This window comes from Loxodonta africana, chromosome 9 (assembly GCF_030014295.1).
Source record: "Loxodonta africana isolate mLoxAfr1 chromosome 9, mLoxAfr1.hap2, whole genome shotgun sequence".
In the NCBI taxonomy this organism is placed as follows: domain Eukaryota; kingdom Metazoa; phylum Chordata; class Mammalia; order Proboscidea; family Elephantidae; genus Loxodonta; species Loxodonta africana.
The window spans coordinates 62,887,561-62,901,396 of record NC_087350.1 but is presented as its reverse complement, the minus strand read 5'-3'; the positions used below and the strand labels follow the sequence as shown (position 1 = coordinate 62,901,396).

At 52.1% G+C, this 13,836-nt stretch overlaps 1 protein-coding gene across 9 annotated transcripts in view; it reads right to left on the bottom strand.

Moving 5' to 3' along the window:
* Positions 1-13,836, bottom strand: part of LOC100657524 (whirlin) — a 156,391-nt gene that overhangs the window by 31,554 nt on the left and 111,001 nt on the right. For 3 of the 9 annotated variants that reach the window (XM_064291564.1, XM_064291565.1, XM_064291566.1), the window contains one exon: positions 8,367-8,478. Coding sequence is in view for 6 of the 9 variants with exons in the window: in XM_064291560.1 (XP_064147630.1) it covers positions 1,487-1,561; positions 3,702-4,762; positions 8,095-8,365 (1,407 nt within the window). In the remaining 3 variants the exon portion in view is untranslated. The other 6 variants (XM_064291559.1, XM_064291562.1, XM_064291560.1 and 3 more) reach the window with 5 other exon arrangements.

The window sequence follows — 13,836 nt, the reverse complement described above, 5'->3', positions numbered from 1 at the left end:
GAAATTTGGGGTAGAGTGCACAATTCCTAGACAAAGTGAGAAAGTCCAGCTTCCATCCCAGCTCCCCTTCAGGCTCCCATGGGACCTGGGGTAAGCCACCATCCCACTCTGGGGCTCCCAGTTTTCCTCTGGGGTTGGGACTGGGAGCCCCGCTCTATGTTGCTCTTCTAGGGCAGCCGCCAGATGCTCTGAGATTATACTGAGGGGCAGTTAGATTGGCAGAGTCGAGTTTAACTGTGCATACCTTCCCCTGAGGAGAACCTCAGGCCAAGGAATCACTGCTCCAGAAAGGGCGTGAACCATTCCCAGCTTCTACCACTTTCCCTTCTCTGACGGACACACAGACACACAGACACACACACACATGCCTCACCAACCCCCCCATCCCTCCCCCCCATATCTGGCTCAGTAGTTCACAGAACTGGAAGGAACTGTAGACATCTGGTCTCGCCTGTTGGCTTCCAGAGGCAGGTCTGATCAACCCCCTTTACAGATGCGCCCAAACAGGACAGGATGGGAAGAGGCCTGCCTGCAGGTGTGGGGACGCATGAGAACCCCTGCTTCTAGAACAGGGCCCCTTCAGTTTTCTCAACATGGCTGCCTCCCACTTGTGGGTCACAGGAAGTGCCTCTAGATGTGCTGTGAGCAGAGCTGGCAGCTGGGAGGGATCGTGGAACATGTCGGGGAGCAGGCCTGTGCAGGCCCTGGGAGATAGAGCTGGTGGGAATGCAGAGAAGGTTCCCATCTCTGCACTGTAGGTCCCCACCCACTCCTCCACAGCTGCCTGATGGGGCAAGAGGGGGTTACAGGGCAGGCCGGAAGCCACGAGGGTCTGCAAAATTTCCCACTTCCTGCTTCACCCCAGAAAAGCAGAAGGTGCAGAATTCACAGCCTCCTCTCAAGCTGGGTGGGGGCCGGGTAGGGCTGCAACCAGCTTTATTGGGGGGGCGGTGGTGGATGGATTTCCTCCTACATACTCTCCCTGCCTCACACCCTCGGGCATTTGGTCAGAGGTGAGAGGAAAGTCTGTGGGGGAGACAGTGTGGAAGGAGAAAGGCAAATGTGTGATTCAGGAAGGGTCAGGTCCAGGAAACAAGTACAAGGGGCTGAGCAGAAATTTTCTGCTACACCCTTGAGGCTCAGAGAGCCCACGTAACTTCCTTAAGGTCACACAGCTGATCAGTAATGGAACCAGTAGTCAAACTCAGGTGGTCTTACTCCAGAGCCCACCTAGAACAGGGGAGCTTCTGGTGAAATTCCTGGGCTTCTGGGATTGTAGGATTCAAGGACATCACAGCTAATCAACAGCAAAGGAGACTGAGCCCAGAAAGGGCAAGGTCATTGTCAAGATCAGAGAGACTTGTGGTAAAACAAAGTCCTTAAGTTCTCAGAAGATGCAAAAGGCCGTAGCTCTTCTCTAAGACTATGGGAAAGTATCATCTCCCTGGGGTCCCAGCTCACACCTCCAGAACCCCAGCCTTGGTACCTTGGCCCCCAGGCGCAGCTGGTCAATGGTGTTCTCAGCCTCTGCGTACTTGGTGAGGAGCTTGTGGTAGTCCTCCTGCAGGACAGGGAGAGCGACATGGTCACACAGCAACCCCTCCTTGCTGGGAGACCCCTTGTAGGCAACCCCCCCCATCCTGCCCATGGGCACTTCTGGGTTCCTCAAAGTAAAAGAGTTTGATGGTGGGAGCAGAGCAGACCCCTTCAGGCTCATACGTCCAAATTTGGGAGTGTCAGAGGCGCCAGGAGAACTGGCCGACCATCTCCTCCTCCACTGTCATGGTCACACAGTGAGTGCGGGATGTGGGCCTCTGGGCTGCTTTACCTTGATGCCTGACTCCCATCACAGGGACTGAAGTGACTTCCTTATTTGTCTGAATTCCCTGCCTGTCTGTGGCTCCGTGGGGGCAAGCTCACATCTGTCTTTCCCACTGCTCTGTTCCCAGTGTCCCTAGTGTGTGTTTAATAGGTATTTTTAATGAATGATTGACTTAGTGAATGATGGAATGAGTGACTGAACAGTAAAAAAACAGAAGACTCGAAAATCACAATTCCACCTACTCAGTCACTACTTACCTTAAACCAAACCAAAGTGTTTCGTTAAGATAAGTTATTACAGGAAAAAAAAAGAAAGTAAATGTCATTGGTCATCTTTGAAGGGAACTGACTCATTACTGGAAAAACAGGATTCAATAAAAGACAGAAACAAGAATTTATTTAGCCTTTTCCACCTGAACAACACCTTGGTAGCCAAATAGTTGATGAGGGCAAGTTTTACTGCATTGAAGAACCCCAGCAAATAACTGCAGGAGGAACAATGCAACACTACCGTCAGAACATCCTGCCATTGTGCCACCTCAAATGAACGGCTGGATCTAGACAATGACCATCAAAAGCGAGAGGCCAGCAGACATCATTGTCTCCTGAGGGAAGCACACAGACCACCTATGAAGTGCTCTGGCCAAAAAAACCCTATCTGCTTGGTGCTCAGAGTCTTGAAGGAAAACAGCCACATGAACAGATTATTACAAGCGGGAAAGGCCTCCAGCTCTACGACTCCCAACGTACAGGAAAAACAGCACCACAGGCACACTGATAGATATCCCGGGTGCGCCGGCAAAGCCCAGAATGCGGGAAAGTCCACAGCAGGGATCTGGTGTCCTCAGCAAAGAGATTACCCTCTGCCATTGAGTTAATTCCAACTCACAGCGACCCTATAGGATGAGTAGAACCGCCCCGTAGGGTTTCCAAGGCTGTAACGGAAGCAGACTGCTACATCTTGCTCCCATGGAGGGGCTGGTGGGTTCAAACTCGTTTACCCACTGTACCACCAGGGCTCCCTAACAAGGAAGAAATGAGAAGGGGGAGAAACCTATAGATTAAAGAACATTTGTAAAAAAATTCAGGGAAAAAAAAACAGAGTCTTGAAAGGCATATTGGCCTAACGTAATATCTGGATCTTGTTTGGCTCCTGTCTCGGACATACTGAAACAAACACACCATTTGTGAGACACATCGGAAGAGCTGAACGCTGACTGCATGTTTGATATTAAGGAGTTGACATGAACTTTTCGGAGTGATAACGGCTTTGTTTAAAATAGAGTCCTGATCTTAAGACGGAGCCCTGGTGGTGAAGTGGTTAAGATCTCAGGCTGCTAACCAAAAGGTCTGCAGTTTGAATCCACCAGCAGCTCCTTGGAAACCCTATGGGGCAATTCTACTATTCTATAGGGTCTCTATGAGTCAGAATCAACTCGACAGCACACAACGACAATCTTGTGACACACGCACAAAAATATTTTTTGAATAAAATGATTTGATGTCTGAAATACGTTTCAAAATAATCCAGTGGGGGTGCGTGGCAGGGCCATAGATGAAAAAGACTGGGGCAAGCTGCTAATAGTTGAAGCTGGGTGCTGGGCACATGGGTGGTCAGTATACTGCTTTCTTTCTTGTTTATGTTTGAACTTTTACACAGAATTTAAAAACAAACAAAGGATTATCCTTGCAACATGAGTGCAATCACTGCTTATGAACAAAAAGCTTAGGTCTATCTTCATGACTACGGATACAGCCCTCTCTTCCCAGCCTGCGACTTCTGGCCAGACCCCAGGCCTCCTCACCTCAGCCAGTCTCCAACCCAGGCCAACAGGTACCTTGGTGACCTTCCTGAGCTCATAAATATGAGTCCAGCTTACCTGGAGCTGATGGACCAGCTTGGTGGCTTGTTCTGGTGTCTGGAACTCCTGGGGTACCCTGGTGATGGGGTGGGCAGGAGGCGGGTCCTTTGTTGGGGAGGCTTCTCCGGTGGTCAGCAGCACCTCCCGCACAATCTCGGCTGGCGACTTGAAGATCAGGGGCCTTGCAGGGCCCTGAGACTGCCAGCTGTGGCTCTTTGGCTTGGGGGGATGGTAGCTCTCATCTTTGGGGAACCTCACTCGGGGTCCCACCTTGGAGAAATCAGGGAGTGGGTAGTTCAGCCGCCCCCGGCCATACTTGGAGGCATCAGAAGAAGAGCGGCCAGCCAGAGTAGCTCCCTGCCTGGACAGCCTGTCCTGCTGGGCTGGCCTCGGCCGAGGATTCGGGGGGCTGATGGAGCCAATGAATCGGGAAGGGAGAGGCTTAGGGGGTATCCTTGTCCGCTTCCAGGCTTGGTCCCTGGGTTGAAGGTGGGAGAGGCTGGTGGTCTCTCTCCATCCATCTCCAGGACACTGGAGGCTCTGGGGTGGTGGTGCTGAGGAGTCATGGAATTCTGTGGGAGTTGCCTGGGGAACACTTCCTCTAGTTCTGTCATCTGGATTTAGAAGGTGGCAGCTGGGGCTCTGTGGTGAAGTTTCTGCCAGGGGAGCGGGCTGGGGGACACGGGTCTCTCCTTCCCAGCTATCGAGGCTATCACTGGGGCGGCCGAGGCTCACAGTCCCACTGCTCCAGGACCTTGCAGAGCGGAGGTCAACAGATGGGCTGACCTTGGAATGTTTTGAAAGCTTGTCTCCACTGGCTTCGTTGCCAGAGGCCACCCAGCCTCTTGCCTGATCCTGCCCCTGAGCCACAGAGCTAGGGCTTCCGTTGCCTTCTAACTCAAGACCAACCTTGTACCCCAACCTTGGGGCGCTCTCCCCAGCTTCCTTAACCTCCTGAGGACTTCCGAGAGCCTCATCCGGCTCTTCTTCAGTCATATCCGATTGATGATCCTGTTGGGGGAACCAGTAGAAGGGCAAGTTGGAAATTTCTGGGCTGTCCACATCTTCTGCTTCAATCTCTGCAAAGACAGGTCATTGCTTGGCATATATCGGGTCTGAGCTTGCTGTGCAACCTTACCTAAGTCACCTCACCTCTCTGGGCTTACATTTACTCATCATGTGGTGATGGCAAGAATCCCAATGAGTTCCCCATATGGCCAAGTGCTTATCTGACATCTCCTCTTGTTGTCTCAAAGGTCCTTTAAGCTTCAAACCCAAACTCATGACTCCCCTACTCAAAACCTGGTCTTCCCCGCAGTGTTCCCCATCTCAGCAATGGCAACACAATCCCATCCGCTTGCCCAAGCCAGAAACCATCCTTGCCATCTCTCTTCCCCAACCCCTGTAATCCAATCTGTCACCTGCTCCTTTCAATTTTACCTTGTACCTACCTCTCAGACGCACCTACTGCTCTACCAGGCCACCACCACCACCTTTGCCCAAGCCAACATTCCTCCTCGCCTGGACCACTACAGCAGCCACCTAATCATCTCTCCAATCCTCTTCCTCATCCCCCATCTTAAAACCTGTCAATATCTTCCTATTGTTCCCAGGATAAGAGCTGATACTTTAATATGGTCCTCGGGTCCCTGCCACTCTGGCCCCCATTAGCTCTCTGATTCATTTGTCTACACATCCCCTCACAGTTCTCCCTGCTCCAGCCACACCACGTACACACCATGTTCTCTCTCACCACGGGGCTTTGCACGTGCTGATCCCTCTGCCAGGAAGACTCTTGTCCTCCTTTTGCTTAGTTAATTCCTATTTGTCCTTCATGCATTAGCTTGATCTTTACCTCATGAAGGAAGTCTTCTCAGGTCTTCCTGACTAGGTCAATGCCTCCCTTTTATAGGTTCTCATAGGCCTGGATACCTCTACCTTGTAACACTATCATAGCTGTGGTTTTCCATTTACCTATGTGATTGTTTCATTAATACTTGTCTCATTACACTGCAGACTCAGTGAGAGCAAGGACACTGTCTGTTTCAGTTCACAACTGTATTCGCATAGTAGGTGCTCAATAATATTTGCACTTGGCAGAATGGAAAGAAGGAAAGGAGACAGGGAGATAAGGTATGCAAAGCTCCCAGGAAATAGAGAGTTGTTGTAATTATTATATAGTAGGGGCTCAAGAAATACGTCATCCATCTACCCACTCACCCAGCCAGCCAACCACCTATCCTTTCGGCCATCCATTTATCCATTAATCTACCTACCCACTCACTCGCTCATATATCACCTAACCCTCTACCCATCCACCCATCTCTCCATCTAGCCACCCACCTGTTACAATTCTGGGAATCGGGCATGCCCCCTATGGATGGAGAGAAGTCACTACTAGGTCACAGCTGCCCGCTCAAGAATTGTTTCCAAGCTCTCCCTCGGGGAGGGTGACTCCACTTCTGAGAAGTGGAAGAGTTGAAAGAGCAGAGGCATCTCTTCCAGAGGGTCACATTCATACGTCACCTATCCACCCATCCATCATCCATGCAGGCAGTGGTGATGCAGTGGTTAAGAGCGCGGCTGCCAACCAAAAGGTTGGCAGTTCGAATCCACCAGTTGCTCCTTGGGAATCCTATGGGGCAGTTCTATTCTGTCCTCTAGGGTCGCTATGAGTTGGAATGGACTCGATGGCAACTGATTTGGTTTTTTTGGTCTGTTCTAGACACTGGGTCAGCCTCTGGGACATTTTCAAAGTTTTACCAGACTCACTCTGGGTACTACCAAGCACAGACTACTCTGGCCAGATGCACCTTTGTAATAATCCTTGCATCACTCTGCCCCCCCGTGCTCCTTCCCTCACCCCTGGCACATCCACATCCCTCAACTCCATAAACCCCCTTCAGCAAGTCTGTCTTGTTTACAGCAGCACATCTGAAACCTGGAGAGGTTAAGTAACCTGCTGAGGATCCCACAGTGGTTCAGAGTGTTCCTAGACCTAGAACCCAGGGCCCAGACATGCAGGTGAGTTTGTCTCTGCTTCTGGTGGTAGTGAAATGGAGTGAAGAGCGTGGACTTTGCAGCCATGGAGCCCTGGGTTCAATCCCAGCTCCTCTGATCCCTCTCTGGGTGGCCACAGGCAAGTTATGCCTCTCTGAGCCTCAGTGTCCTTACTCAAAGTTGAAATGAGTCCTTCCTACCTGGCGGAGGGCAGTCAGGAGGGAGGAAGATAAGGCCCAGGTCCTGCCCAGCCCTGTGCCTGGCACACAGTAAGGCACAGGATGTGGTAGCAGCTGTTACATCATAGCAGGGGGGTTACCATTTGACCCTCTGGAAGAGATGCCTCTGCCCTTTCAATTCTGCCACTGCTCCGAGGTGGAGTCACCCTTCCTGAGGGAGAGCTTGGAAACAGTTCCTCAGAGGCCGCTGTGATCTGGTAATGATTTCTCTGCCATCTACAGGAGGCCTGCCCGATTCCCAGAATTATAACAGAAAGACACTTCACTCATAACCTGAGCACAATAGCTACCACACACCAAGCTCTTACTACTCCCCATGCTTTACACACTTGACCTGTTTTACCCATCACAACCATTGACACCAGTATTATTACTCCTGTTTCACAGACGAGGAGACCAAGATTCAGAGAGGCAAAGCAAGTTGCCAAGGAAGACTAGGATTTTAGTCCCTCAACACAAAGGGAACATAGTTACCGTCAAAAGCCAGGGATACCAACGTTCCCACTGCTAATTGGGATCTTAAAAATCTTAAAAATGGGCATACCCCTTGGACCTAGCAATTCAAATTACCAAGGAAATTATCAAGTGTGCAAAGATGCACGAATATATAATTATATCAAAAAGTAGAAAGTACCCCAATGCCTAGTAGCAGACTGGCCTAATAAGTTATGGCACAGCCACACCATGGAATTCTCTGCAGGCATTAGGGACAACTGGTGGAAGAATATTTGAGGACATGGGAAAATGTTCATGCCCATTAAATTAATGAAAAAGCAGGTCACAATACAGTATGTTTCAGAAGCATGTTACATTTGTCTACACACATGGAAAAGGGTGGGGGCGGTGGGTGGAATGAGAAATAATTGGTAGTTTTCCCTCTATTTGCTTATATTTTCTGATTTTTCTGCAGTGAACAGTATTACTTATATAGTTTAAATCTTTAAAATTTTTATTTATATTAAATTATAATTTATTTATAAGTTTAGATTATAAATAGTTTATTTATAAATTTTAAATTATTGACTTAAAATTTAAATTATAGGTTTTAATTAAAAAAATTTTAAAGTACCTCCTGCCACTTCCCACATGAGACAGTGAGGCGTGGGTGCAGGGAGGCCAGGGGGTATGACAGAGATGGGGGCAGAACGGGGGGGTAGAGGAGTCAGTCTCACCCTCTCCTGCAGACAATTCGGATTCAGAATCCCGATGCCCATCAGCCTGTGGGTCCCATTCCAGGGGTGGCAGGTGCTGCTGGGCCAGGCGGAAGTCCTCCAGGAGCTCGGGGCTGGCAGCATTGGGAAAGGGCCCTTCTTCTCCCCAGCCACGGGTGACACTCACATCAGTATCATTTTCCTCCTCGGTCCAGGCCCAGCGCCGCCGCTGCCGGGTCCCCTTCCCCAGGCCCAGCTCAGCCCAGTGGACCTCAGTCCCTGAGCTGGCCATTGGGCCCGGCTCACACTTCACCTGGGCCACTTCATCCTCAGGAGACGGAGTTGCTGCTGTGGGCACCAGAGTCACAGCTGGCTTCTCTCAGCAGCCGATATCCTGCCTGTGGACTGTCAGGACACAATCAAGGGACAGCATTAATTCTTAAGTTCCCTTCTTTATTCAGAACAAAAAGTTACCACAGGGACTCTGGGATCGGATGAGACAACCTCGGGTTCAACTCCGGGTCCAACCCTGGGCAAGTCACTCCGCCTTCACTGTCCTCATCAGTAAAACTGGGATAGTAATACCTCTCTCTCAAGGGTTTTGTAAAATTCCCTGAGATACAGAGTAGAGAGCCTAGCAGCCGAGACCTTATAACTGGGGGAAGGCGGACAGATAAACCAAACCAGAAAACCAAACCTGTTGCGGTAGAGTCGATTCCGATTCCAGGTGACTACAAATCAAGGTGAGAGGTGATGGGGCAACACTGGGCTGAGGCCCGAGGCGCCTAGGAGATCAGGGAAAGCCTCAGTTTAAGAGCCACTTCCTCTGGGAGCCCTCCCTGACCTCCCACAGTAACGCGGATGGTAAAAAGACCAGCATGCCAGGCATAGGGACCAGCGTGGACATACAGGGCCTGGAGGCAGAAGGGAGCAACCTCACCAGGTGTTTTCCTGTTGTGCAAGTGGAGCAATATGGACAACAGAGAATGTGGGGAAGGAGGGATGGTGGGCAGAGCAAAGAGGGCCTCTCAGGCCTTGTTCAGGAGTTCCAAGTGCATCCCAGGGTCTGGGAGGGGGCACTGAGGGTTTTAGGCACAGGAGAGTACCATCAGAGGTACAGCTTAGAAGTTTGACTCTGCCTGCTCTGGGAGAATGAACCAGAACAGGAAGACTGGCTGCAGATGGACCCATTAGGAGGCCATGGCAGGGGAAGAACTGCAGGAGAAGGACTCCTCCCTACCTTCCTTCCATCCTCTCCTTTCTTCTTTTCCTTCTAACCCTCTCATCTCCTTTACCCGCCTCCTTTCCTATCCTCCCGCTACCCCAAATAGTCCCCCAAGTGCCTGCTCTGTGCCAAGCACATGTCAGGCCCTGAAAGCCCACAGATGACAGACCAGAAAGTTGCGGCCCCGCCCAATGAGACCCCAGTCTGGGAGGTTCCACAGAACCACAGCAAGTCAGTACGGCAAGGGCCTCCAGGTGAGCTCACACAAAGGCTGGTTCCACAGGTGGGAACATACAGCCCAGGGAGTGGAGGGATCTTGTCCAAAGCCACACTGCTGAGGACACTCTGGGGCAGAAGGCCAGCCTCCTGCCTCTCCACTCCACGCTGTGGCAACAATGGAGCATAACTCCAGGCCTCCCTGCACAGATAAATGTGTGTTTCAGCCTCGTGAGCGCTAGGATTCCAGTCAGGAGCCTTGATTTGTAGAAAAAAATCAGCAGGCAACTATCTCTGGACAGAAAGCTCCCCAGGGAACAGTTCAGCCAGAGCAGGGCTGGCTTCTCAAGGGCTGGAGTAGGAACAGCGAACATTCTTGCTCATAAGGCTACAACGCTTGCTCCTTAGATGGGGACCCAGTGGCCTCCATCTTCTTCCCCTCCCCCAGGCTCCCACACTGGCCCCTCCAAATGCAGGGCCCTGTTCCTCCGCCCACAATCCCCACCACATGTGATGGGCCCATTCTGTGTCATCTTGGGCTAGAAGGGTACTTGTTCTCGATTTGCCCTCACACCGGACATGCAAGGTCACAGGAAAACTATCGCATGGAACAGTGACCCGGCCAAGATCACCCAGCCGGCCAGATATGGAACTGTCAGTTCTGACCCAGTTCAAATTTTTTTTTATCATACCACTGTCCATCACTAAAAATACGTTTGTTCACATGCTCACATGCACAGCTCACCCTAGTATATTACAGGCATTAGAAAAAAATACAACAAAAAATAAAATGTGTAAAGATGCGATAGAAAATAAATATTTTACATACAAGTTCTAATCCTTGTGTCCCATACCTTCTGGGGGGCCTGTACCCATCACTGAAATCCCTGCCACAGTTCTTAACTCAAGCAAGCTCAAAAGCCCTCTGTTGTTGTTGCTGTTGGGTGCCATTAAGCTGATTCTGAATAACAGCAACCCCGCGTGACACAGTAGCAATCCCCATAGGGTTTCCTAGGCTATAATCTTTATGGGAGCAGATAGCCAGGTCTTTCTGCTGTGAAGCCAATGGGTGGATTCCAACATCAACCATTTGGTTAGCAGTTGAAAGCTTGTGTTGTGCCACTAGGGGTCTTTTAAGAGTCCTCTAAGAATTCACATTTCTGGGTCTACCCAAAGTGAGTGTGAGTCAGTGGCCCTGGGATGAGGCCTGGAATCTCCATTTTGAGCCAGAGCCTTAGGCAAGGCCCTCTCTTTGAAGCCCCTTCACCTTCTGGCCCCGGCTGTGTGGGCAGGTGTAGGAGGTGCTGGGCTGAGCCGTTGCTTTTCTTTCTGAAACCTCCGCTGAGGAAGGGACCCAGGAGGCTGTGGTTTTTTAACTTTTTTTAGGGCTTTTTTCTAGCACGGCCACAGAGCAGTCTGTCCAATCACAGAGGCCTCTGGGTGCACAAAGGGGAACATCCTGTCTCCTGGGGTGACTCAGTCATCGCAGAAATGTCACTGCGACCGGGGGAAGCTGCATGTCAGAGGCGGCTGCGGTCACAAGCTGGAGTTTTGCAAATAGCCCTCAGGCCCCTAAACCTGTGAGGCTTTCCTGAGCAAGGCCTCTGCCTTCCACGCAAGCCACAGCCCTCGAAGCCACGGAGCCCAGGAGCAGCATGGCACCTGCACATACTGGGTCAGTCAGTCAGTCAGTCACCAGACACACGCATGTGCCAGCCACATGCCTGCCCGGCAGGGCAAGGAGACAGTTCCCTGGGCTGCTGTGAGAGAGAACCAGCCTGGGCAACCGGAAGCCCAGGCCCACCCTGGTGCAGCTGCCACTTGCAGTGAAACACTGGGTTCTCCCATTGCCTCTCTGGGCTTAAACTGTCCTCACTGTAAAATGGGGAAAATGCCACCTGCTCTTGCTACCACAAGGGGGTGCCACCTTGCTAGGGCGGGTTGGGAGGCAGGGATGGGACTAAATGAACTTTCAGATTCCTTGTTGACTCTGTTGGCTTCTGGGGGCAACAGCCTCAGAACTGTAATCCTCCTTCCTCCTCTCTGAGGTTACATTTCAAAGTAACATATATACCGAGCACCTCGTTGTTAGCTGCCTTCCAGTTGATTCCGACTCATGGCGACCCCATGTGAGCAGAGCAGAACTGCCCCATAGGGTTTCCAAGGCCGTGACCTTTCGGAGGCAGGTCGCCTGGGGCCTGTCTTCTGAGGAGTCTCTAGGTGGGTTTCAAACTACCGACCTTTTGACTAGCAGTTGAGTGCTTAACTGTTTATGTCACCCAGGCAAAATAACTTAAAAATAATAATACGAAAGAAATCTATGATTTCCTACTGTGTACCAGGCACTACACAAGACACAAACAATACAGAAATGAGTAAAAGTGCTCCAAAATTTCAAAGGGGTGGAGGTACAACCATAGAAGAGTTGTTGAAGCAATTAAGCTGGGCTTGAGAGATGAAGAAGGGGGTTCGATGAGAATGGGGAGGGCATTCATTCCAGGCAGAGGGAGCAGCACTGGCAAAGGCTTGGAGGCCTGAGAGTATGATCAGAACTGTAAAGCAGGGGAGCAGGGCCCTCGAAGGCCAGGAAAGGCCGACGCTATCCACAAGGGCAGCAGGACTACACCGAGAGGCAGAGGATTTGGTGAAGGCTACAGCCACATGGACTGGGGGCTGGGCCCAGGAGGGCCCCTTTAAGGCTAAGTCGCCCCACCTGAGGCCTCTTTCTCCAGTTCCCCATTTGGGCCGGGCTCCTGTCCTCCCCCGCCCTCACCAGGCTTCTCTGCCCCCTCAACTGCTCCAAAACCAAAGACCCTTCCTTTGTAGTTCAATCACTCAGAACCACCCAGACTCTAGGCCCTCCTCAGCCAACAGCAGCCACCTCACGCCTCCCCATGCCTCTTGAGGCCCCTACCCGTGCAGCCAGGACTGTCTGCCCCCCCACCCCATCCCTGGCATCTCCCAGATGAGGAAACTGGGGTACAGAGAGGTGGGGAGTTTTCACAAGACCTCCCAGCCAGGAAGTGTGGCCCAGGGATTCAACCCAAGCGCTGTGACTCTGAAACCAAGGCTGTCAGGCTAGAGGGGGCAGGAGGAAGGGGAAGGTAGAATGCACATACCAAGTAACTGGACCCTCCACAAAGGTCAGGCTATCGAGCTCAGGGTCCCGAGTTCAGCTTCCCTCCCTGAGCACTGGCAGGGCACAGACCTGCTGTTCTCGAAGGTTTCCTGCCAGCCCTAGAGAACCAGCCCCACAAGGATGCATCAACCCCTCCTCCCTCCTGCCGAGGAGGAGGAGGTGGAGGAGGAGAACCTGGGAAGGTGCCCTGTTTGATGCAGCCTCTGGTCCTGCCAGCCTGAAAAGCTGAGCTGGTTGGGCTAGCCCGGAACATCCCTGTTCCTCTCCTTCCCTCCAGGCTGCAAAAGTGGGCCCCTCCTTCATGGGGACCCTGCCTGCCGCCTCCTGGCCTGCTCCCCATCCTGCACATCTCTGAGGCCCCTTAGCAGCCCGCAGAACTAACTCTCCAAATGCAGATGGGGACCCCCAGGCGAGAGAGGGACCAAGCCTTGCCCAAGTTCACACAGAGATCAGACCAGAGCTGGGACTGGAATCCAAGCAGTACTGAGGCCTGACGAAATCCAATATTCTCCTAAAATCCCCCCTTTTCCCGGGGGCTGAGCTCCTCTAAGCCACAAGAGAAGCCATACAGCTGCCGCAGCTGCGACTTCCTGGCTGGGCTGGTCCGGCCGCACCAGACTGTCCCAGAGTCTGTGACTGGCCAGTCCAGAGGGAAGGCAGCCTCCCCTCCCCTCCTCCACTCCCTTACCTCTCTCAGGCTCCACCACCATCCGGCCAGCCCAGACTCAGGGTCTTTGTTCCAAACTTAGGGAGCCCCCTGCCTCCATCGTGCCCTGGCGCGCCTCCAGGCCGCTTTGCCAGCCCAAGCTGCTGCTCACAGACAAGCATCGCTCCCCACCTCTCCCCGCCCCTGCCTCGCTGAGGCGGCAGGAAGCGCCCAGCCTGATTTCCTACAAGTGTTTGTCAGAAGGAGGGGGTGCAGAGCTAGAGTGAGAGCTGGAGGAGCTTAACCCCTTGCAGGCCCTCTATGGGTCTGTGATGCCCAGGAAAGGACTCACGGAAACTTCCAACATCAGGGCTTGGGAGCAACTCTGCTAAGACTCTCAAGGTACAGATGAGAAGACTGACTCCCAAAAAATGTCAGAGGCGTGGCCACAGTCACACAGCTTGCTAACCTGGAAGGAGGCTTCCTGCTGCTCATTCCTTGGTTATGTCCTCAACCCTCCAGGAGCTCTTCCCAGAC